Source organism: Pongo abelii, chromosome 9, assembly GCF_028885655.2.
Source record: "Pongo abelii isolate AG06213 chromosome 9, NHGRI_mPonAbe1-v2.0_pri, whole genome shotgun sequence".
NCBI lineage: Eukaryota > Metazoa > Chordata > Mammalia > Primates > Hominidae > Pongo > Pongo abelii.
In genome coordinates this window covers 13,179,678-13,202,576 of record NC_071994.2, presented here as the reverse complement: position 1 = coordinate 13,202,576, position 22,899 = coordinate 13,179,678, and the positions used below count along the sequence as shown (strand labels likewise).

The 22,899-nt window shown below is 52.1% G+C and overlaps 2 protein-coding genes across 5 annotated transcripts in view; one reads left to right on the top strand and one right to left on the bottom strand.

Moving 5' to 3' along the window:
- The window catches only part of FADS3 (fatty acid desaturase 3), a 227,842-nt gene that overhangs the window by 162,567 nt on the left and 42,376 nt on the right, over nt 1-22,899 (bottom strand). The gene's annotated exons all lie outside the window — the stretch shown is intronic.
- The window catches only part of FADS2 (fatty acid desaturase 2), a 46,893-nt gene continuing 26,301 nt past the window's right edge, over nt 2,308-22,899 (top strand). The window contains exons 1-5 of one of the 4 annotated variants that reach the window (XM_054523969.2): nt 2,308-2,866; nt 11,833-11,943; nt 14,967-15,164; nt 15,257-15,358; nt 22,763-22,888. In XM_054523969.2, coding sequence (XP_054379944.1) covers nt 2,660-2,866; nt 11,833-11,943; nt 14,967-15,164; nt 15,257-15,358; nt 22,763-22,888 — 744 coding nt within the window. In that variant the 5' untranslated portion in view covers nt 2,308-2,659. 4 annotated transcript variants of the gene reach the window in all.

Sequence of the window (22,899 nt, the reverse complement as noted above, 5' to 3'; positions counted from 1 at the left end):
GCAGGGCGTGGTGGCAGGAGCCTGTAGTCCCAGCTACTCAGGAGGCTGAGGCAGGAGGATGGCGTGAACCCAGGAGGCGGAGCTTGCAGTGAGCCGAGATCGTACCACTGCACTCTAGCCTGGGCAACAGAGAGAGACTCCATCTCAAAAAAAAAAAAAAAAAAAAAAATTAGAGGGCAGGGAGGCACATGGCAGTGTCCGGTGTGGGGTCAGCCCCCTAAAGTTCTCTCTTAATTCAGGCCTCCCCTCCCCTCTCCTAGAGCACTGCCCTCATCTTTGAACTCATCACTGTTCCCCAGTTTCTCCCCTACATCCCAGTCCAGCCCCAGCCTCTGGAGTTATCTTTCTACACCATGGATCTGATCATAGTACACCTGCTTTGCGGATGTCCAAGCCTCCTCCATGGTCAAGTCCTCCCTTCTTACCCCTTACTGAGGCAGCTGGGGCTTTTCCCAATTTGAGCCCCATCTACCGCTGGCCTCACTGGAGCCATTCTTTGAACTTCATTCATTCATTTGTGTCTTCAACACATGTTTTTATGTTTTTTCAGGACCTACGCTGGCTAGTGCTGTGCTGGGAGCCGCTGGGGACCCCAGGCCCTGGCCGGTCCACGCTTCTCGGCCAGCCTACACAGGCCACCCATACGTGCTCCCTTTTAGGGCCTGAACCTTCAAAGGCTCCTCTCTGAGATACTCCCTGGTTCTGCCTTTCAGATATCACTCCGTGCTCCGAGCTCCACACCCTTTACGGATGTTCGTTGAAGTTATCTATGTGGTGTGCTAATCCATTTCTGAAAAAATAATTTTCTTGGTTCCATTTCCGTCAACGTTTGACAGGCCTCAAGGCCGCCCTACTCTCTGGAGGTCTTGCTTCATCCTCTTATCTTGTACCGAAGGCTTTTGTTTGGGATGTCTGCTCCCACTCAAAGACAGAGAGGCCTTGCTGTCTTTATGTCTGCAGTTTGTGGAGTGAATGAGGGATGCTAAGGGCTGACACCAGCATGAAATGCGATGGGAGAGGTTGGGGACTGTGTGAACGTGAGGAAAGGGAGCCCATCTGCCCCGCCAAGTACATCCCCACTAGTTGGGCAGAGTGAGCCCCCACCACCCCTGCATCCCTGTGAAGTTTAGATAGGGCAGGGCCCCTTTGACCATCTCTCTCAATCTCCGGCTCTCCATTTTCAAGTGAGATGTAATAATATGCGTCCTGTTTACCTCTCAGCCTGTGATGAGAATCGAATGATTAGGGTGTGCTAGCTCACAGGCACCTGTAAATCCCATTGAAATCTGAGGGCCCTATAACTCCTCTAGTGATTCCCAAGCCTCGTGCACCCCACCCGCTCTGTTCATCCTTACTTCCCACGTGTCCCGTTAGCCCTCCGGATGCAGTCAGGCCCATTTCCCCAGGACGCCGGGCAGTAAGCCGCCCCATCCAGCTGGGGTCTGAGGGGCCTGCCTCTAGCCCCACGCCTAAAAGACGTAACCCTCCCCCTATCCCTTTGATACGGCCGTCTTTATTTCCTGGAGTCTGTGCAACATCACTGCCCAATGATGTGTCTGCTTCCACGATTCCCAAAGATACTGAGCTTACTGATACCAGGGCAAGGACCGCACCAGTTCCTCGTCGCCCCCTTCCTCTGCCTTCCCCTCCCTTCCCCCTCACCGCAGCCATGGCGCCCAGCCCAAGAAAGCAGAGCAGAGGTTCCGCAATTCTTTTATAAGATTGTCTGATTAGAGGGTTCAAAGCCCTCTAATCCAAGGCCGGCTTGTGTCTCTAGGGAGGTTGCAGAAAGGCGCCAGAATGTGGATGGCGCGGACAATGTGGGATACTGGAGTCTCGACTGCCGCGCGCCAAGGAAGGGCGTCACCTAGCCAAGCCGGCCCTGGAGTTGAGTGCCCCGCAGCCCGCCCGTCCACCCGCCTGGCCGCTTGCTGGCACCCTGGTGGCCTCGCCGGCTTTGTGCCGGCGTCAGGTGCAAACCCCCAGAGCGCCGGGCGTGCGTGCACGCGCTCCGGAGCGCGCGGAGCCCATTCGTCGCCCCCACCGGGATCTCCTCTAGGATCTCCTCCGGCGCCCAGGGCCGGAGAGTGGGGGAGGGGGGAGGTCGGACACGTAGCCTGCCTCGCAGCAGGGCTCGACTCCACGCGGGAGGGCGGGGGAGCCGGGGACCCGCCGCTCCAGCCCGCTGGCCTTCGAAAGATCCTCCTGGGCCAATGGCAGGCGGGGCGACGCGACCCGATTGGTGCAGGCGCTCTGCTGATCGCTGTGGAAACCCGGGCGGCGGGGAACGCGGGAGGATGTGGAACCCGAGGCGGGGGGAGCCGGAGGGGCGGGCAGAGGAGGTGTCGAGGCCCTGAGCTCCCGGGGAGTTTTTACTGGAGGCAAAAGTCCATAGCAGGCGGGCTGAGGGAGGGGCGGAGGAAGGGGACCGCTTGGGGGCACTGGGAAGCCAGGGATCCTCCGCCAGGAAGGCAGGGACACTCCCGAGCTCAGGCGAGGAGGCTGGGGGAGGGGGCGCGGTGGGAGGAGTAGGAGAAGACAAAAGCCGAAAGCGAAGAGGGCCCGGGCTGCACACACCGGCTGGGAGGCAGCCGTCTGTGCAGCGAGCAGCCGGCGCGGGGAGGCCGCAGTGCAAGGGGCATCACAATCGGCAGGCAGCATGGGGAAGGGAGGGAACCAGGGCGAGGGGGCCGCCGAGCGCGAGGTGTCGGTGCCCACCTTCAGCTGGGAGGAGATTCAGAAGCATAACCTGCGCACCGACAGGTGGCTGGTCATTGACCGCAAGGTTTACAACATCACCAAATGGTCCATCCAGCACCCGGGGGGCCAACGGGTCATCGGGCACTACGCTGGAGAAGATGCAACGGTAAGGGTCTGGGGGCGCCCCAGCCACCCTTCTCTGCTGCAGGCGGAGTCAGGATCCCTGGCTCCCCGGGCGCCAAACAGACCTCCGGCGCTGAATGGAGCTTGGGACGTCCTGTAGGGAAGGAAAGTGCATCTATTGCACTCGTTACCCCTCCCCAGTCCTCCTCCTCCTCTGGGCCGACTGGGGTGGAGACCGGATCTGGGACCCGGGGAGGCGGCGCTGCGGTGAAGGTCCCAGCGGTGGAGAACAGGGCAGCATCTACCGCGCGCGCCGGGACCCACGCGTCTTCCCCTTCCTCGGGGTTTGTCCGGAGGCATGGACTCCCCAAGGGGGTCGCTCGGGCCAGCGGCTTTGGCGCCCCCAGCGGGGAAGATGGCCGCCCCCGCGCGCCGCTGAAAGGAGCGGGAGCGCAGGCAGCCAGGTGTGGGACTCGGCGCTTGTCCCGCACTCTCCATCCTGACTAGGTGGCGAAAAGGAAAGCTCGTCCCCGGCCGGGGATCGCTCCCGCTGGGACTCTTGTCTAAGAAGTTCCTCAATGGCCGCCTGGGAAAAACCGCCCAGTAGCTCGGGTTCCCACGCTCCAGGGATTATCTAGACTCACCCCAAGCTCGAGCCGGCCTTCTTGGGGACTGGCGTCGGGGATTGGTGGAAGGAGAACTGGCCCGGGGTTTGCAAAGCCCAGGTCGAGTGAGGCCTTGAGCCGGTGGATTTAGCAGCACTAGACTGGCTTGGCAACAGGTCCATCTGCACTCGAGGTTACTCTCGGGCGTTCAACTCAATGGCTCTCTGTTTTTAAATCCTGCCAAAAACGCCCTTCCCTCATCTTGCACTCCTAAAGGTAGTGGGCCTCTCTGGAGCCCATCTTACCCGCATCAAATGCGTGGCCCAGTGATTACCCCGCACCAGCTACCCGCACCGGGGACCCCAGTCTGAAATCCTGGCGTTTATTTAAAGGTGCAGCTGGTATCCCATGGATTCGAATGGGCCAGAGGGAAAAGAACAGAGGCAAGGAGGGAAGAAAGGGCGGCTCTTGGTGATAGTGAATTGGATGCAGAGAAAAAAGGTCTGATGGGATACAGAAATTGGGGAAAGTTAATAGGAGAGAGGCAGAAAGGAGGGATGAACTTGACGTAGATCATTCCACCTGGAGGTCTAGGATCCCGAACTGTTGGTGGGCTTTTGCTCTCTAAGCTGTGTAGGCCCGACTCTTAACTTCCCCACCTCTTACATCTCATGGAGACAGGCCTAGGGGAAGGCCAGACCAGGCCACCATAACCCAAGCTGGACAATGGACAGGTGGTGTGGGCCAGCAGGGCCAGGGTTTATAAGATTGGGAAGGTCAGCGATATTGAAATTCCCTACAGCTTTCAGCCCCATCCTGTTTTACTTGCTAGTGGACATTGCTTAAGCCCAGTGGGTTTGTGATGCTATTTAGAACTTAGGTGGGTATGTTTCACATACCTTCAGCGCTATCTCACCTGGACCTTTCCGTAGCCCAGTGAGGAGGTTGGGTAAAGGTAATTCCTAAGTAAAGGACCTTCTGGATCCTGGCTGGGATCTTTACACTATATGTTGCTGGACTTGGGCTGGTCTGTTTCTGATTTCATAGGTAAATTGTAGAAGGTTCCTGTCCTGTCCAGACCCTCACCAAAAAGTTTCTAGAAGGAAAAGTCGAATACGATGAATTTGGTCTGATTATTCCACATTGTTAAACATATTTTCTTATGTGAATGCTTAGTCTGGCAATTGCCTTGACCTTTCTGGTTTAATTACCATATCAGATTGATTTATTTCTTCCTTGTTCTGGATGTTCTCAGTGCTTACCTGACCTTAACACTGAGTTCCCTCCAAAAATCAGTGCTCACATCTCTCCTAGCAGAGGACTAGGATGACCTACTCTTCCCTGAACTTTTCTCTGTCTCATAAAAATGTAATAGTCTCTTCATTTCTGGTCCTGCTCCAGCGCTTTCTGTATAACTTTCACGGACTATAAATCTGGTATCTTGGATGTTAGTTGCTTTGTTACTCTCATAAGCTAGGGTGGGAGCCAACCTGGGCTGCAAACAGATCTAGAATTCGAGAAAGATGTCATTACTGGGCTCATCCACTAAGTGTTGTCACTTGACTGAGCCCCATCTCCTCATCTATAAGGTACCTGTTTCAATGAGACTGATTTGTGGCAAAGCACCCAGCAACTGTAACCACTAGATGAATGCAGTGGGGTGTTATCAGGCAAACGGGAATAAGAACAAGGATTATGAAACAGCTAGAATGGAAAGTATGCAAAGAGGAATTTGAAGAAAAAATTTAAATCTATGCTAGCTTTATTTGGTGTAGCAACATGTAAAAACAATCCCTGTTCCCAGAGCTTCCTGTCTTCTAAAATAAGACTTTTGGGGCATGAAACACACGAACTGGGAATACAGAATTGAATGATGGTGATGGTGGAGTGAGCAGCTGGGTTCTCTTTGTTTTGTTTTGTTTTTTTAAACTGTCCAGGACCAGGTTGGAAAAAGGTCTTGAGCAGCATGGGGTGGGTGAGGCATATGGAAAGGAGACCTAAAGAGAGAGGCAGGAACAGGCTACTGAAATCCAGAGACCCTTGCCTAGGCTGTTGAGCAAGTGGCTTTGCCCCTTGGGGTGACGGTTTGTCCCCCAGAGCATGGAGAGTGACAATTTATGGACCAGGCACAGTCTGGGGAGGGACTGATCAGAAGACAGGTTGGATTCCCTGGAACATTCCCAGGCAATGTTCTGAACCCGTCACAGTGCAGTCATTCCTAACACAAGGCTGGAAACAGGTCGGAAGTCAAGGTAGCCATTCTTGGGACAATCTCGGAAGTCAAGGAAGCCATTCTCGGGACAATCAGGGGCCTCAATAGGGCATTTTCTTTTTTCTGAAGAGCAAAAGATCCAGGTAGTCAGGATCCATCTCTCTAGAAGGATGCAACTGTTACGTGGTCCTTCCACAGAAGCTAAACCTTGGCCTTGCCTATAATAACACAAGTTGCTTGATTTTTGCAACTTACAAAACACATTCATATGTATCACTTCATTTCATACTCAGATCAGCCCCGTAGACATCTCTCATTGCTCTGAGGTATCAAACCTGGCTCAAGTGGCAGTGCTCAGACTTAAACTCAGGATATGACCTCCAGTCCTCCCAGCTCACCTTCCTTCCCTTCCTGTTTCTACCTCTGATCTCTTCCCTTTGGTACTGCGGTGCCCCTCTTGCCTTTTCCTCGCTGTGGGCAAAAGGAACCCTCACCCACGCCCTAAGAGCGTGTCTGCTTTTTTCACAGCAGTCCCACCACTGCAGAACTGTTCATCTTCAGCAACAATTCATCAAACATTAATTGAGTGTGTCCATGTCTCTGAGCTGGGCCCAGACACAAAGATGAATTATTCACAGACAGAGACCTGAAGCTGTGGGATGTGCTCCCCCTGCTCTCTCTCAAGCTGGGGCTTGGATCTGGACCCTCTGCCTCTAGACATCAGCCCCCTACCCCTAGCCCTTGTCTCAGCAACTGTTCCTGCCTGGTCTGCATTGGTGACCTCTTAGAATCAAGGGAAGGTGAGAAGAGACCAGAGGTTTGTTCCACCTTTCCACCAGCTCCTATGTTGTTCTTGTGAAAATGCAACAGATCTAAAGTGGAACTCTGGCCTCCTTTGCATGGGGCAGGAGGTTTGTAGTATTTAGAGGCAGAGGACCTGGGTTCCAGCCCCAGCTTTATGAATTCCCAGGCGTGGAGGGCAGCTCCATCTCCCCAGCTGAGATCTGGGTGGGAGCCATCCAATTCCTGTGGCTGCAGCCTCAGCATCCCCAGGAAGCAGTTCTGAGATGAAAGTGGTGAATGGCATCAATTTCTTCATGCCCAGGTTGCCTTTGTAGGGGCCTGTCTCCTGTGCAGCCCTGCCTTTCTGCCCTCAGGATAGTGCATGGACCCTGTGTTATGGGGGATGCTCTCACTGCGGGGCTCTTTGGCCACAGAGCGCTGCCCCACCAGCCTCCATTGCTTCTTTCCTTGGAGGGGACATGGCATAGGGGCTTCCTGCCCTGCCTGCATCTCTCTGCTGCAGAAAGGAAGTCAGCGTCCCTGCCTTGCTCTTCATTTCCACTGGAGAACACGAGGGTCCCTCCTGTGCATCTCCACACTCTTAGATCACTTGTTCCATAAAGTTCTGGTCTGCAGGGCTGCCACCTACTGCACTGTATGCCCTGTGCTTGCCCGTGCTGCACTTCCCAAATTCTAGGCAAAGTGCCCAGTTGTGCAGCATTTGATCAGAGATTAGCCTTGCTCCCCAGAGGACATGGGCACAGCCATAAACGAATCCTGGCACCAGGTGCTCAGTGGATGGCGAGCAACTGTGAGTTGTACCCAGAGTGGGGCAGGGGCAGGGAAAATGTCCCTGTGGAGAAGTTGACTGGCATCAGAGCTGGGTGATGGCAGAAGCAGGAACTGGCAAAGAGAGAAGTGTGACATGCGCTTCAGAATCTGGGTGTTCTGACCTCCCCACCTCACACACCTGCCCTGCCGAGGCGGGTGCATCTCTGCTTTCTCCACCTGTTTACCGATCCTTTCTCTTCCCCATGTCCCGGGTCCTCTTCCTGGAAAGTCTCTGGCTTCTCTCCTGTTACACGAGGATAGAGACTGGTTCCAATTCTTGGTCCAAAGACAATGTTTGGGTTGGGCCTCCCTTGCCTTGAATCCTGGTCTGCCTTATACCTGCCAGATATTTCTGTAACCCGGCAGGTGCTGGGAACCTTCTGCCAGCGTGTGAGACACATTTATGGCAATGTGAAGGGAGAGACACAAAATATAATCAACTCTCAGGGAGGAGGACGCTCATGTTGAGGGAAGCCTTTGTATGAACAGCGGGCAATGCTCCAGGTAGCCACATGTGACTCAAACTCTGCTCAGCTCATTCCCGAGTGTGATAGTAGGCAGGTGGCTCTGCCAACCTACGCCTCATTTCTTATCTCTAAAAAGGGACCTGCCTCACGAAGTTTGGTAGATTCCTGGCTGATGTATGCAAGCCAGTCCCATGGCTCCGTGGCTCACCTGCGTCACCTCAGCAGGTGGCAGCTGTAGCAACCACCAGCGTGGGGATGCCGGAGAAGGCTTTTGGTGTTCCAGAGGCAGAAGCCAAGTTGTGTGAAATGCGGAAGAGGACAAGTGTCTGGTCGTGACTGCACAGTGGGAAAGTATGAGATCAGAGTGTATGCAGCTGTGGGGTCCTGGGTCCATTCATTCCCTCGTGAGCCATCTTATTAGGCCCCATTACAGGCACTGGGTTTATTGCAGCGAACAAGACAGGTGCTCCCAACTGGGGCTTATGCTCCAGCGGGGGACACAGGCCATAAATAAGTGAGTACGTCACGTGGTCTGATGATGAATCTTGATGATTGCTATGAAGATCTAACAGGGCAATGACCCAGGGAAGTCCCAGGGCTGGCAGAGCTCTTTTGGATGTGATGTCGGGAAAAGCCTCTTGGAGGTGATGTTGAGGCTGAGTCCCGAATGGAGGCAGCCCTGGTGTGGAAAGGAGCGTGGTACGTTCAAGGGCGGGCAGATGGACCTGGATTTGATCCTGGCTCTGCCACCTGGAGCCCAGGACTTTGCTTCCTGCGCTCCTGCATCTTCATCTCAAAAGTTGGGTCTTGAGGCCTAAGGGAGTAACATGAACAACACTCCTGGCTCCCTGCCTGGTGCATGCCCATTACCCTTGGGCTCAGGGAAGTGAGGCTGTCCGAGAGCCCTCTGGAAATGGCTGAGGAGCAACCAAGGTCAAGGCAGGGCTCTGTCATCTGTCTGCTCCCTTGGAGCTGGAACCTAGACTGCAGGGTTCGGGTGTGAGGAGGCAGCAGGAGCGGAGATGAGTCTATTTGCAAGCCACGGAGTCTTGCCTTTCAATGAGACAAGAGGAATCCATTAGTTATCAGTCACTGCAGCTGCTTCTCAGGAAACTGCCTTACCAGGGACTTCCTGTTCATTTCTCAAAGGCCGTGGTGTGATGTGAGGAGGACCAATGAAGGAGCTTTTTCAGGCCCAGCCCTGGGCCCTAACTTTGGCAGCTCCTCCGGGCCTCTCCCAGGACCTTGCTCATTTTGCATAGGCGGGTGAGGCTCTGGTGGGGACTGATCACCCCACCCAGAGCCAGCAAAGCTGGTCACCACTGCAACCCGGGGCTCCTCCCTGCCCGCACCCTGGGCCTCCTCCCTGCCTGCCCCCCGGCCCTCCTCCCTGCCTGCCCCCAGGGCGTTCTCCCTGCCTCCCCAGGGCCCTGGAACAGCACATCTCTTTTCCCTGAAAATACACTTGACCTGATCCTCTGCTACCATCCCTTTTCTGCTCGGCTAGTGGGTCACGGGCATTTTTTAAGAAACCGTGGGCCCAGTTTTCTCCTGCACGAAGTGTTGCTTTGTCAGTCTGTTCTAGACACAAATAGAACAAAGACCGAGCAAAGGACTTGATGCCAGGGATGCAGTAAGGAGATGATGGGAGACTGGCAGTTACCCTTGGGAGATCCTTACGTGTGGGGGTGAAAAGATTTCCAGGAGTGGTTAGCACTTTCTCCACCTTCCCCCGACGCTTTTTTTTTTTTTTTTTTTTTTGAGATGGAGTCTCGCTCTGTTGCCCGGCTGGAGTGCAGTGGCACGATCTCGGCTCACTGCAACCTCCCTGGCTAAAGCGATTCCCCTGCCTCAACCTCCCAAGTAGCTGGGATTACAGGCGTGTGCCACCACACCTGGCTAATTTTTTTTTTTTTTTTGTATTTTTAGTAGAGACAGGGTTTCACCATGTTGGCCAGGCTGGTCTCAAACTTCTAGCCTCAGACAATCCGCCGCCTCGGCCTCCCAAAGTGCTGGGATTACCGCACCCGGCCCCCTCTTTTTAATTTTGAAATTTTCCCGACATCCAGAAATGTTGAAAGAACAAGCAAACACTTGTGTATCCTCAACCAAGATTCACTAGTCTTAACATTTTGCCACATTTGCGTTTTTCCTCTTTACACGTGTGCAGTTGCCTGTTGAAAATAAGCTGCGTCATTATGTGATCACATCCCTAAGGTCTTCATTATTTCCGAAGAAAAAAGGAAGAGATGCTCTAACATCATCACAGTACCTTTGTCACATTTAAGAAAATTAATAGTAATTCCTTGATATGATCGAATATCTGGTCCATATTCATTTTTTCTCATTCAACCCCCAAAAAACCTGGTATAACTAATTTTTTCCTTCAAGTGAGGGCCTTTCACATTAAAGAATTGCAGGATGTTGTTTTGTTTGTTTGTTTGTTTTTTGACACAAAGTCTCACTCTGTCGCCCAGGCTGGACTGCAGTGGTGCAATCTTGGCTCACTGCAACCTCCGCCTCCTGGTTTCAAAGGATTCTCATGCCTCAGCCTCCTGAGTAGCTGGGATTACAGGCGTGCGCCGCTACACCTGGCTAATTTTTGTATTTTCAGTAGAGATGGGATTTCACCATGTTGCCTAGGCCGATCTCAAACTCCTAACTTCAGGTGATCCCCCTGCCTCGGCTTCCAAAGTGCTGGGATTACAGGCATGAGCCACTGTGCCCGGCCTGTTTGTTTTTTGAGACAGGGTCTCACTCTCTTGCCCAGGCTGGAGTGCAGTGGCACCATCATTGCTTATTGTATCTTCCTGCCTCAGCCTCCCGAGTAACTGGAGTTATTGGTGCAGGCCACCATGCCTGGCTAATTCTGTTTATTTTTAGTAGAGACAGGGGTCTTGCTATGTTACTCAGGCTGGTCTTGAACTCCTGGCCTCAAGTGATCCTCCTGCCTCTGCCTCCCAAAGTGCTGGGATTACAGGCATGAGCCCCTGCGACCGGGTCAAGAGTTGCAGTTTTTATATCATTTTAGTCTCTTTTAATCTAGACCAGGCTTCCATACTTTTTTTTTTCCCCACAAACTTGTATGTTTTTCCCCAGCTATATTGATTTTTCTGATTGTTTCTCATGGTGGAGTTTGACTGGTTTGCCAATCCTACCAGTGTCTGGAAGCTTGATTTGATGCAGATTAAACAGTGTTCACCACTGGGACATTCTATTGCATCCCCTCAGGGGTGCCTGGTGCTGGCTCATCTCTAATAGAAATACTAGATTTTTTATGAGATAATTCATGTAATATGCATAATATGTATAGAAAAAAGCTGGAAGGAAAAATGCTAAAATATTAGCAATAATGATCACTTTCTGGGTGATATTTATTTTCCTCTTTATTCTGCTGTGCCTTTTCTAACTTGGCCAAAACTCAGCACGTTTTTACTTTATAATTGGGAAAAAAAGATTAAGATGTGTATCATTATAGCAGTGTTAGAGTTTGGAAAGTAATGAAAATAAAGCAAGGCATAATCCAACTACCTTCACATGTGTAATAATAGCCTAGATTCTCCTAGGCTTTTTTTCAGGAATGCTTTTTACATAATTCTGCATTTATTTTTTTGTTTACTTCATCACAGCACATTTCTAATGCCATGGTAGTGTTCGGTCTTGTCCTTTTCATTGATAACCCTGGACATGTAGGTGAGGAACTGATAAGAGATGGTGGGTGGTGCGGTTTGTGCACCATGCAAGGCACTCAGCTCACGAGCAGTCGAGGCTCAAGTCCTCCCTGAGCCCCGTGTCTGCCTGGTGCGCCTTCCTGGAGGGTCACCATTTCCCAACCTGCCCAAAGGCAGCCTATGCATCTATTCACAAGCCCCTGGGGAGTTTAGCATGCCTGCACCAGCACAGAAGCCCAGGTGGCTATTGCCATTGGCGTTGGGCACTGAGGGCTCTGTCCTGGAAAAATGCTGGAGACGGCATTTGGAGCCAGATCACAGGAGACCCTGTTTGGTGTCTGGGTGCACACATGGAGCTGTTGCTGGTGAGCACTGTCCCCCTTGGGGCCCGAGAGCAGACAGGTCGGGTCTCAGCCTCACCGCTGCCCTCTGCTCTCCAGGATGCCTTCCGCGCCTTCCATCCTGACCTGGAATTCGTGGGCAAGTTCTTGAAACCCCTGCTGATTGGTGAACTGGCCCCAGAGGAGCCCAGCCAGGACCACGGCAAGAACGTGAGTCAGGCTTGCAACATGGGTGGGGGTGGAGACGAGGCTGGGGGTGGCTGGGAGTCTGAGAGAGGCTCCCCTCGTCCCAGGACCAGTAACTGGGGCTGAGGCAGAGGTGCTTTTTTCCTGGAGGAGCCACTGTGGATCACCTGTGGTCAGGGAGGGCCTCAGAGCCTCCCTGGGAGGTGGGGTTTGACAAGAGCTAGTGGCGTCTCCTCTCTCCTAGCCAGTTTCATTTTCCTTCTCCTCCATCCCTTTCCAGAAAGGTGCCAGATGACAATCTAGGGGAAAGACAGGACAGAAACACTGAAAAATGTCATTTGATGACAAGAGTGGCTTTGGGGTGTGTGGTCCGGGGCACCTCTTTGAGAAAGAATGACCATTCCCTGGTCATCTGTTCATCGTCTGCGGGTCAGACGCCCCCCTGGGTGCTGGGCTTCCAGGACAGCGATGTGTGAAAATAGCAACCCCTGAGGTCTCATGGGCTGTTTTGTTCAACAGTGAAGTCCCCATGTAAATGGCGGAGCGGTGTGTAGAAGGAAGTTGGGACGGGAGGCAGGGGCAGGGCAGGATGGGGAGGAGAGTTGTTACAAGGAGAGGAGTGGTACCCACAGGCCATGACCAGGGTGGTCATGGAAATCCCACCCTGGCCTCAGCAAGCTCTTCCTCCTCTTGTTGCCAGCCTGGGCCGGACCCCTCTGTTTAGCAGAGCCAGGCCAGGACCAGGGTCTCTCCTGGCCTGGACTCTTGGCCAGTCCCCCACCACCCCCATTGCCCCGGCTTTCCTGAGGGTCTCCAATATTCCCCTTGCTGGCCTCCTCCCCTCCTTCCTTCATCCCAGCCTTCCCCTGCCCAAGTCTCCTTCCCAGGAAGCTGGTTCTACCCTGGTCCTTTGCAGGGCTGAGGGCACCCTTCCCTGTTCCCTCCCTGCATCCATCTGGCCCAGCCTTGTCCTAGGTAGAGCAAGTAGGTCTGCACTAGGCCGTTGCTAGGCCCGCTGTGACCCCAGGGTTAAGGCTGGCACTGTGGCAATTCTTCTTCCCCATCACCGCCAGGTAGGGCTGTAGATGCCGTGTGGGGCCTTTGTGCCAGCGAGGTGGCTGGGTCAATTACTCACTCTGCTCTTGGGCCACTGTGGCCGCTGTTTGCCCCATGGGATGGCTCCTTCTGAGCTTCCCTCACCCTCCTGTCCAGAACGGAGACTGGACTGGGGAAGTCCCACCCTGGCCTCAGCGAGCCCTTCCTCCTCTTGTTGCCAGTCTGGGCTGGATCCCCCTGCTTAGCAGAGCCAGGCCAGGACCAGCGTCTCTCCTGGCCTGGACTCTTGGCCAGTCCTCCACCGCCCCCATTGCCTCTGGCTTTCCTGATGAGCTGCGGGCCACCCTGCAGGTCCTTCAGAGGCCAATGCCCCTCCTCTCACCTTTCCCTCCAGGGCACATGAGATCACCTGCCCCGTACCCATGCCAGCCCATGCTTGTCCCCTCCTGCCTCCTTCACAAGTGGGTCCATCTCCCACTCTCACCCCCAGCACCTCCTGGCCTGCAGCTTCCCCAGCTCTGCTCGTCCTGCCCTGTAGCTCCCTCCTCCATGGCCTTGCTCCTCGGCTCTGTCCACTGCTCTCCCTTTCTGCTGCAGATCCTGCACCACTTAGCATCCAAGCTCCCACCAGGCACCACCAGAACCACCCTTCATAGCACCCTGGTCATGCCCTGTGGGTACCGCTTCTCTCCTTGTATCCACTCTCCTCCCCGTCCGGCCCTGCCCCTGCCTCTTGTCCCAAGTTGCCTCTTCCTTGCAATGCCATTGTGTTCCCAGGGCCCTCCTTGACTCCGCTTTGCCTCCCTGGTTCCACGTGCCCGGGGATCACAGCCCCCTCCTGCCTGCCTCAGCTCGCCCTCCTGCACTAGTTTGTGTCGCCCCCAACTCAACCCCTCAAGACCCAACAGTGTGCACAGAGCAAGTGGTGCTCTGTTGGGTGGTGGAAAATGCAAGTTTTATTTTTCTTTTCTTTTCTCTTTTTTTTTTTTTTTCTTGAGACGGAGTTTTGCTCTTGTTACCTAGGCTGGAGTGCAGTGACACCGTCTCGGCTCACTGTAACTTCCGCCTCCAGGTTCAAGCAATTCTCCTGCCTCAGCCTCCCAAGTAGCTGGGGTTACAGGGACCCATGATCATGCCTGGCTAATTTTTGTATTTTTAGTAGAGATGGGGTTTCACCATGTTAGCCAGGCTGCTCTCGAACTCCTGACCTCAGGTGATCTGCCTGCCTCGGCCACTCAAAGCGCTGGGATTAAAGTTTTCTTTTTTAAAAAAGTGTGGTTCACCATTTTAGTCATTTGACATGTACAGTTCAGTGGCATTAAATAAGCACATTTACATTGTTATGTAACCATCACCACCATCCAGTTCTCATCTTCCCCAAATTGAAATTCCACATCCATTAAGCACTCACTCCTCATTCTCCCACTTCTCAGCCCCTAGCAGGCACCATTCTACTTTCTGTCTCTGAATTTGACCTCTCCAAGGACCTCCTGTATATGGAATCATACAATATTTGTCCTTTGGTGACTGGCCCGTTTCCCTTAGCATGATGTCTTCAAAGGTCACTCACATTGTAGCATGTGTCAGAATTTCCTCCCTTTTCGAGGCTGAGTAATATTCCATTGCATGGATAGACCACGTGTTGTTGACCCATTCATCCATCATGAGATCTTTGGGTTGTTTCTACCCTTTTCCTGATGTGAATAGAGCTGCTATGAACACAGGGTGTACAAAATGCAAGCTTTTGAGTCACAGCCTTTCTCTGTCACTCTTATCTAGCTGTGACAAATATACAGGCTCCAGGGCTGTGTGGGGCATGTGGTAACAGCAGCTATTGTAGGGACTACTGGAGGGTCGAGGCTTGTGGCTTGGCCCCCTCTTGCCACAGCTTCTCTGGGTTGTGCATTGGCTGTTGAAACCGCAGCCCGAGATATATGTTCCCTCCAGAGTGGCTGGTGGCTGACTCCTTTCCCTGTGCCCTTGGTCGACAGTCAAAGATCACTGAGGACTTCCGGGCCCTGAGGAAGACAGCTGAGGACATGAACCTGTTCAAGACCAACCACGTGTTCTTCCTCCTCCTCCTGGCCCACATCATCGCCTTGGAGAGCATTGCGTGGTTCACTGTCTTTTACTTTGGCAATGGTTGGATTTCTACCCTCATCACAGCCTTTGTCCTTGCTACCTCTCAGGTGAGGCGTGACACCCTCACCTCCCCCAGCTGAGAGAGGCCTGGTGCCTGTTTGCTGAGGCTGTGACAGCATGTGTGACCCTCTCTCCCCAGGCCCAAGCTGGATGGCTGCAACACGATTATGGCCACCTGTCTGTCTACAGAAAACCCAAGTGGAACCACCTTGTCCACAAGTTCGTCATTGGCCACTTAAAGGTAAGTGTCAGCAGCCCTGCGCACCTGTCCTGTTGGACAGCAGGTGAGACAGAGGGACCAGGATTCCTCTCTGCTCAGTGCTCTGAGGCTGCAGGGTGACAAGACAGGTGTGCCTATGCTGAGGGCCATGGTGACTCTCCATTCTGCTGCCTTGCTGAGCCCTGTCTCTGGATCAGGTCCGAACCACAAAGCCACGATGTACTACTCATTATGAAGACAGGCACACACCCTTCTTGTCTGTTGGCTCAGCGGATTGTATTTTTTGGTGTTCCTTAGCTAAGGACTCATCTAACAAATCTGTTTTTGTTTGGAGACAGTAAAGTAGCAGTATTTTTTTTTTTTTTTTTTTTTTTTTTGAGACAGAGTCCTGCTCTTGTCACCCAAGCTGGAGTGCAATGGTATGATCTTGGGTTACTGCAACCTCCACCTCCGGGTTCAAGCAATTCTCCTGCCTCAGCCTCCCAAGTAGCTGGGATTACAGGCACCCGCCACCATGCCTGATTAATTTTTGTATTTTTAGTAGAGATGGGGTTTTGCCATGTTGGCCAGGCCGATCTCGAACTCCTGACCTTGTGATCCACCTGTCTTGGCCTCCCAAAGTGCTGGGATTACAGGCGTGAGCCACCGTGCCCGGCCTGTAGCAGTCTTTTTTGATGAGTTGGTATGCTTCCTTTCACTGGGGATGTGAGCTCTTTAATACATTGTGCTGGGTGTGGTGGCATGCACCTGTAATCCCAGCCACTCGGGAGGCTGAGGCAGGAGAATTGCTTGAGCCCAGGAGTTTGAGACCAGCCTGGGCAACATAGTGAGACCTCCCATCTCTTAAAAAAAAAAAAAAAAAAAAAAGAAACACATTGTGTTCCTCTCTTCCCCTCAGAAGCCAAGAGGTACAAAGCAGCATTTGAAACAGCAACTATCTTTAGTCTGTGTTTTGGCGCCCCCATTCTCTCCTTCCTCATCTGGCATTTATGCTTTTATCTTTATTTTAGCTGTCTGTTATATATAAGCCTTTTGTCTCAGGCCACTTCAAATACTCTTTGGAAATAAGCGGGGTACAAAAAGTAAAAGTTATCCTATAAGGCCTCAGATAGGGGACACCAAACTATGGAATGATCAGCTGGCCCAAAGGACAAAAGTCGTTAGAAGCGCAGGAGTTAAGGAAGTTCCACTCTCACCTCCCCCTAGATAGGGAAGCAGACCGCAGAGTCTCAGCATGCTTGTAGAAAGACAAGCTGGAATTGCCAACTGCCTTGTTCTGATCTGACAGGCGTTATCTCCTCAGTTTTGAAAATGAGTCTTTGCCAACTTGCTCTCTGAAACAGACTATCCCCATCCCAGCCCAACCCAACAGTACCTGCTTCCTGAGAAAAGCTGGGTCCTAAAGACTTCATCCCTCCACACCCTGGCGAGGGAAGAGCTACATGTTGGGTGTAGCTTATCTCCTCTTCCACCCAGACCACAACGGGGCCCTTGGCTTGCTGGCTGCAGATCCCATTGGCGGCCAACCACCCCTGAGCTGGTCACCAGTTTTGCAGCAAGCAGCTTGCCTGGCCCTGAGCCTGAAGTGGCCTGAGAACCTGGTCTCTGTCCAGAATCTCAGGGGCAAAGGGAGAGGGTGCACATAGTGGAGTGCTTTGTTTCATTTTATACTCTTCTCTGTTGGATCAAACCCTCCTCAGTATGGCAAAGTAACATTTAACTCCTGACCCATGTTAGCCCCCACACACTTAACAAAGATGGGCTGTGTCCTGCTTCCAGATTCTGGGCAGGGGCCGGGCAGGGGGGATTGTTCCTGTCCAATTGCCCTCAGTCTTTGAGGGGCCCCAGAGCACGGCTTTTGCGTCAGGCGGGAGACGGGGCCAGGACAGAGGACTGGTCTCCATGTAGAATGTGGATGACAGCAAACAGGATCTTTGGGCTTGGGGATGTGGGCTCCACTCATGGCCCACCAGCCCCCACTGGCTGTGTCCTTGGTGCTGTGTCACAAAGCCAGGCCAAGGACATGGACACGCAGCTCACTCAGGGGTGCCCCAGAGCAAGGAGGTCAAGCTTGCCTGAAATTGGCTGTAGCACTCGGCAGGTGCACAGCCATGGGGACAGATCTTGTAGGTCTGTGTCTCTTCCCATCACTGGGAAAAAGGGGACTGGCTACAGGGAGGTCCTCAAGGGCCTTGCCAACTCAGATGTCTTAGCGCAGGCTGGAGAGACCTGTGAGTAGGTTACCAGGGGCTGTGAGAGGCTGGGATCCCCTTCTTCCTGTTGGCTGCACTGCTAATGGGATTTAATGGGAGTTCTCCACATCCTGACCTTCTGTTTGCCTTCAGCCCGTGTCACGCCTAGTGGACATTTCTTCCAAAGTGTGATCTTTTACAAAGACGATTCTGAGGTTAAAACTCTTTCGTAGTTCAGCACTGTACTTAGGATAAAACGCAAACTTTGGCCAGGCACAGTGGCTCACGCCTATAACCTCAGCGCTTTGGGAGGTCAAGGCAGGAGGATTGCTTGAAGCCAGGAGTTTCAGACCAGCCTGGGCCACATAGCAAGACCCTGTCTCTACTAAAATTAACAAAATTAGCCGGGGTTGGTGGTGCATGCTTGTAGTCCCAGCTACTGGGGAGGCTGAGGCGGGAGGATGGCTTGAGCCTGGGATTTGAAGGCTGCAGTGAGCTGTGATGGTGCCACTACACTCCAGCGTGGGCGACAGAGTGAGACACTGTCTCTAAATAAATAAATGCAAGCTGAAAGGCCCAGTGCTATCTGGGCGCTGCATCTGGAAATGGACATCACCAGACTTTCTGCAGCCTCATCTCAGGCCACCAGGGCTGGGATTAGGGTGAAGCAAGTAAGGCGCTCGCTTAGGGTATAAAATCTAAGCGGACACCAGACAAATTCAGTTATCAAGATAAATGATGTTTTAATGCAATGTGGTTTGGTTTTGTTTTTTGAGATGGAGTTTCACTCTTCTTGCCCAGGCTGGAGTGCAATGGCGTGATCTCAGCTCACTGAAACTTCCGTCTCCCGGGTTCAAGCGATTCTCCTGCCTCAGCCTCCCGAGTAGCTGGGATTACAGGTGTGCGCCACTACGCCCAGCTAATTTTTTTGTATTTTTAGTGGAGATGGGGTTTCTCCATGTTGTCCAGGCTGGTCTTGAACTCCTGACTTAAGGTGATCCACCTGCCTTGGCCTCCCAAAGTGCTGAGATTACAGCCATGAGCCACCGCGCCCGGCCTGCAATATGTTTTTTTAAAAACCAAAATTAATCCAAAAAAATCCACAATGAACAAAATGTCAAAATTTTAAATAAAGATCAGGATGAACTGAGGCAAATGGAAAAACATGCAACCCTTTAAACATGTTCGTGTGTCATTTTTTAATGGTTGATTTTTTTTTCCAGAGGATTAAAGTAGTTGAAAGAATATTTAACAATGAAGAAGTTGATGTATTAAAAGTCATAACATTCTAAGTGTAAATGCTTTATTTATACCAAAACAGAACTTATACTTTTGCTTCAGTTGAATGTAATTAAAAATTAGTTAAGCCTGGGCGAGGTGGCTTGGCCGGGTGTGGTGGCTCATGCCTGTAATCCCAGCACTTTGGGAGGCTGAGGCAGGTAGATCACTTAAGGTCAGGAGTTCAAGACCAGCCTGGCCAACATGATGAAACACTGTCTCTACTAAAAAAAAACAAAAATTAGCCAGGCGAGGGTGCTCGGGAGGCTAAGACAGGAGAATCACTTGAATCAGGGAGGTGGAGGTTGCAGTGAGCCGAGATCGTGCCACTGCGCTCCAGCCTGGGTTGTCAGAGTGAGGCTCCATCTCAAAAATTAAAAATAAAAATAAAAATTATTTAAGCTAATTGCTTCGTTGACAGAAACCATCAAACTCAGCAATTCTTTCCATTGAAAATGAAATGAGGCCGGGCGCGGTGGCTCACGCCTGTAATCCCAGCACTTTGGGAGGTCGAGGCGGGCAGATCACAAGGTCAGAAGATCGAGACCATCCTGGCTAACACGGTGAAACCCCATCTCTACTAAAAATACAAAAAATTAGCCGGGCGTGGTGGCACATGCCTGTAGTCCCAGCTGCTTGGGAGGCTGAGGCAGGAGAATCACTTGAACCCAGGAGGCAGAGGTTGCAGTGAGCCAAGACAGCATCACTGCCCTCCAGCCTGGGCGACAGAGGAAGACTCCGTCTCAAACAAAAAAAAAAAAAAGAAAAAGAAAAAGAAAATGAAATGAGGCAAAAAGTAGACTTTGAAAATGTTATCGATGAGTTTGCGTCCATTAAAGCCAGGAGTGCACTTTTTTTTTTTTTGCCTCAGGCTCTGATATGGCTCCACCCACCACTGCTGGTCACAGTTATACTGAGGAGCTTTCCTCTGGCTTCTGGAAAATTCCACACTCCCACTTCCTCTCCCAGGGCCTCCCCTAGGCTCTTGCCTCTGTCAGGAAAGCACCCCTCACTCTGCCTGGCCAACTTCTCCAGCTGCGTGGACACTTAGCTTTCCTGGCCTCAGCTCAGTTTGGGTTTGGTGTGATGAGGCCAGACCCTCCCTCGCAGCTCCGTGAGGACAAGGGCTTTGTCTCTTGGTTCACCTCCCAGGCAGAGCACGGCAGCTGGCTTAGGGTAGGCAACATCTGCACCACATTCTGGGAACACGGAGCTGGCCATTGTTCCTGTACAAGGTGGGCTTCCCGGTGCCTGGAAGGAGGGGCTCTTGAAGGATAAGCAGGGCTTCACCTGGCAAAGAAGAATGGAAGAGAGGCCTGGTGTGGTGGCTTATGCCTGTAATCCCAGCACTTTGGGAGGCCGAGGTGGGCGGATCACCTGCGTTCAGGAGTTCGAGACCAGCCTGGCCAACATGGTGAAACCCCCATCTCTACTAAAAATACAAAAATTAGCCGGGCGTGGTGGCGGGTGCCTATAATCCCAGCTACTCAGAAGGCTGAGGCAGGAGAACCTGGGAGGCAGAGGTTGCAGTGAGCTGAGATTGCACCACTGCACTCCAGGCTGGGCGACAAGAGCAAAACTCTGTCTCAAAAAAAAAAAAAAAAAAAAAAGAATGGAAGAGAATCACAGCAGAGGAAGTGGCATGAACAAAAAATGCTTTCATTACATCTCATCCCAAGTCCAGGGAGAACCGGGACTGCCCACCTCACTGCCTCCTTGTTGTCAGCCCGTCTTGCTTTCCTCCATCTGTTTGTTCAATAAACATCTCTGGGTTGGTATCCTCCAAACATCACGCTTACTTGTTTCATGCCTTGCTCCTCAGTTTCTTTGTGCCAGAGATTTTTCCATTTGATTCTTCCCAGGAATTTTGTTCCTTTTGACAACAAACGCAAATGTGTCATTTGATTCCTCAAGCCTCTAAGCTTTCTTTCTTTCTTTTCTTTTCTTTTTTTTTTTTTTGAGACGGACTCTTGCTCTGTTGCCGAGGCTAAAGTGAAGTTGGTGCGATCTTGGCCTCCTGGGTTCACAGGAATCTCCTGCCTCAGACTCCTGAGTAGCTGGGATTACAGGTGCCCGCCACCACGCCCAGATAATTTTTGTAGTTTTAGTAGAGACGGGGTTTCTCTGTGTTGGCCAGGCTGGCCTTGAACTCCCGACCTCAAGTGATCCACCCGCTTCGGCCTCCCAAAGTGAAGCCTCTAAGCTTTCACTCTCTGACTTTTTTTTTTTCTCTCTCTCTCATGGGTTTTGAGGCCTGCCAGTTTCCAGGGCCCTGAGGTCACTGCAAAGGCCACAGCTGTCCATTGCTGTTCCCACCCATGGCTATTAGTGTTTGTAGACTGTGTGTGCCAAAAGCATCTCCCAAGTAAAATGTTTGTTTAGCAAATAGGCATTTTTTGCAGACCCTTAGCCAAAGCATTGATCCGGCAACAGTTCACCAGGATAGTCGTGATGCCAAAGGGTCAGGAAAGTGTGTTTTCTTTCATTTGTCGCTGGGCAACTGTTGAAGGCCATAACTATGAGCTGAGGAGACGGACACCTGCGGCCTCAAAAGAAATATCCATGTTATGCATCTTGTCTCATGGGATCCCATTTGAGTGTTAGAAACAGGAAAGTTCTTCTTGTTCATGTTAGCAGTTGTTTGTTACACCCTCCCTCCAGCTTTCCTGGTGTGACATGAATCTCAGGACCCACCCTCAGCATAGCAGCACAACTGCGCTCTCCAAATCCTTTAGTGAGATACAGTTCTCACTTTTTTTTTTTTTTAAACAGAGTCTTGCTCTGTCTCCCAGGCTGGAGTACAGTGGTGTGATCTCTGCCTCCCGGGTTCAAGTGATTTTCCTGCCTCAGCCTCCCGAGTAGCTGGGATTACAGGCGCCCACAACCACGCCCAGCTAATTTTCGTATGTTTAGTAGAGACGGGGTTTCACCATGTTGCCCAGGCTGGTCTCGAACTCCTGACCTCAAGTGATCCACCTGCTTCTGTCTCCCAAAGTGCTGGAATCACAGGTGTGAGCCACCGCGCCCAGCCAGTTTTCCCATTTAAAGCAGACAAATCAATGACTTTTAGTATACTCACAGATTTATGCAACCATCATCATAGTCAATTTTAGAGCGTCTTCATTATGCTCAAAAGAAACCCCACGTTTCTTAGCCATCGCATCCCAACCCCCTCACTCCCTCCCCTACCCCAATCCTAGCCCTACACAACTGCTCAACTTTCTGTCTCTATAGATGTCCCTATTCTGGACATTTCATGTCGGTGGAATCATGTGATATGTGGTCTTTTGTGGCTCCTTCCTTCCCTTAGCGTGTTTTCCAGGCTCATCTGTGTTGTAGCAAGTGTCAGTGATTGGTTCTGTTTTATGGCACAGCCAAACAATATTCCATTGTGTGGAGAATCTGCATCTCATTCACCCACTCATCTGCTGATGAAAACTTGTGTTGTTTTTGCTCTTCTCGTTCTTTTGAAGAATGCTGCTGTGAACACTCCTTTATGAGTTGGTGTGTGGACATGTTTTCATTTCTCTTGGATATACACTCAGGAGGGAGATTTCTGGGCCACATAGTAGGGACCACTTCTCGCTGTCCCTGAAACCTCGGCTTCACCTTGCACAGCTCTGGCTCCACACCTGGTGGCGGAGAGGTAGAGACCAGCTCCCACACCTGCTGGAGTGCTCACCGTGTGGTCCCACAGCAGCACGTCTCATCCGCCGTCATCATCTCATGATGGGGAAACTGAAGCCTAGAGAGATAAAGTGACTTCACTCCATTTGGGGCTGGCCCATGCTCTGAGCTCAGTCGTGGCAGGGCTGGATTCTGACCTTGTGGGGGCCTGAGGTGCTATCCCCGAGGGTTGAAGGTTCTGGGAACTGCTCCTAAGCAGGGCCTGTTACAGGCGAGCTCAGTTCCCTGGTGGCCTGCATGGCTCATCCCAACCCCTCTCTCCCCACAGGGTGCCTCTGCCAACTGGTGGAATCATCGCCACTTCCAGCACCATGCCAAGCCTAACATCTTCCACAAGGATCCCGATGTGAACATGCTGCACGTGTTTGTTCTGGGCGAATGGCAGCCCATCGAGGTACGACTAAG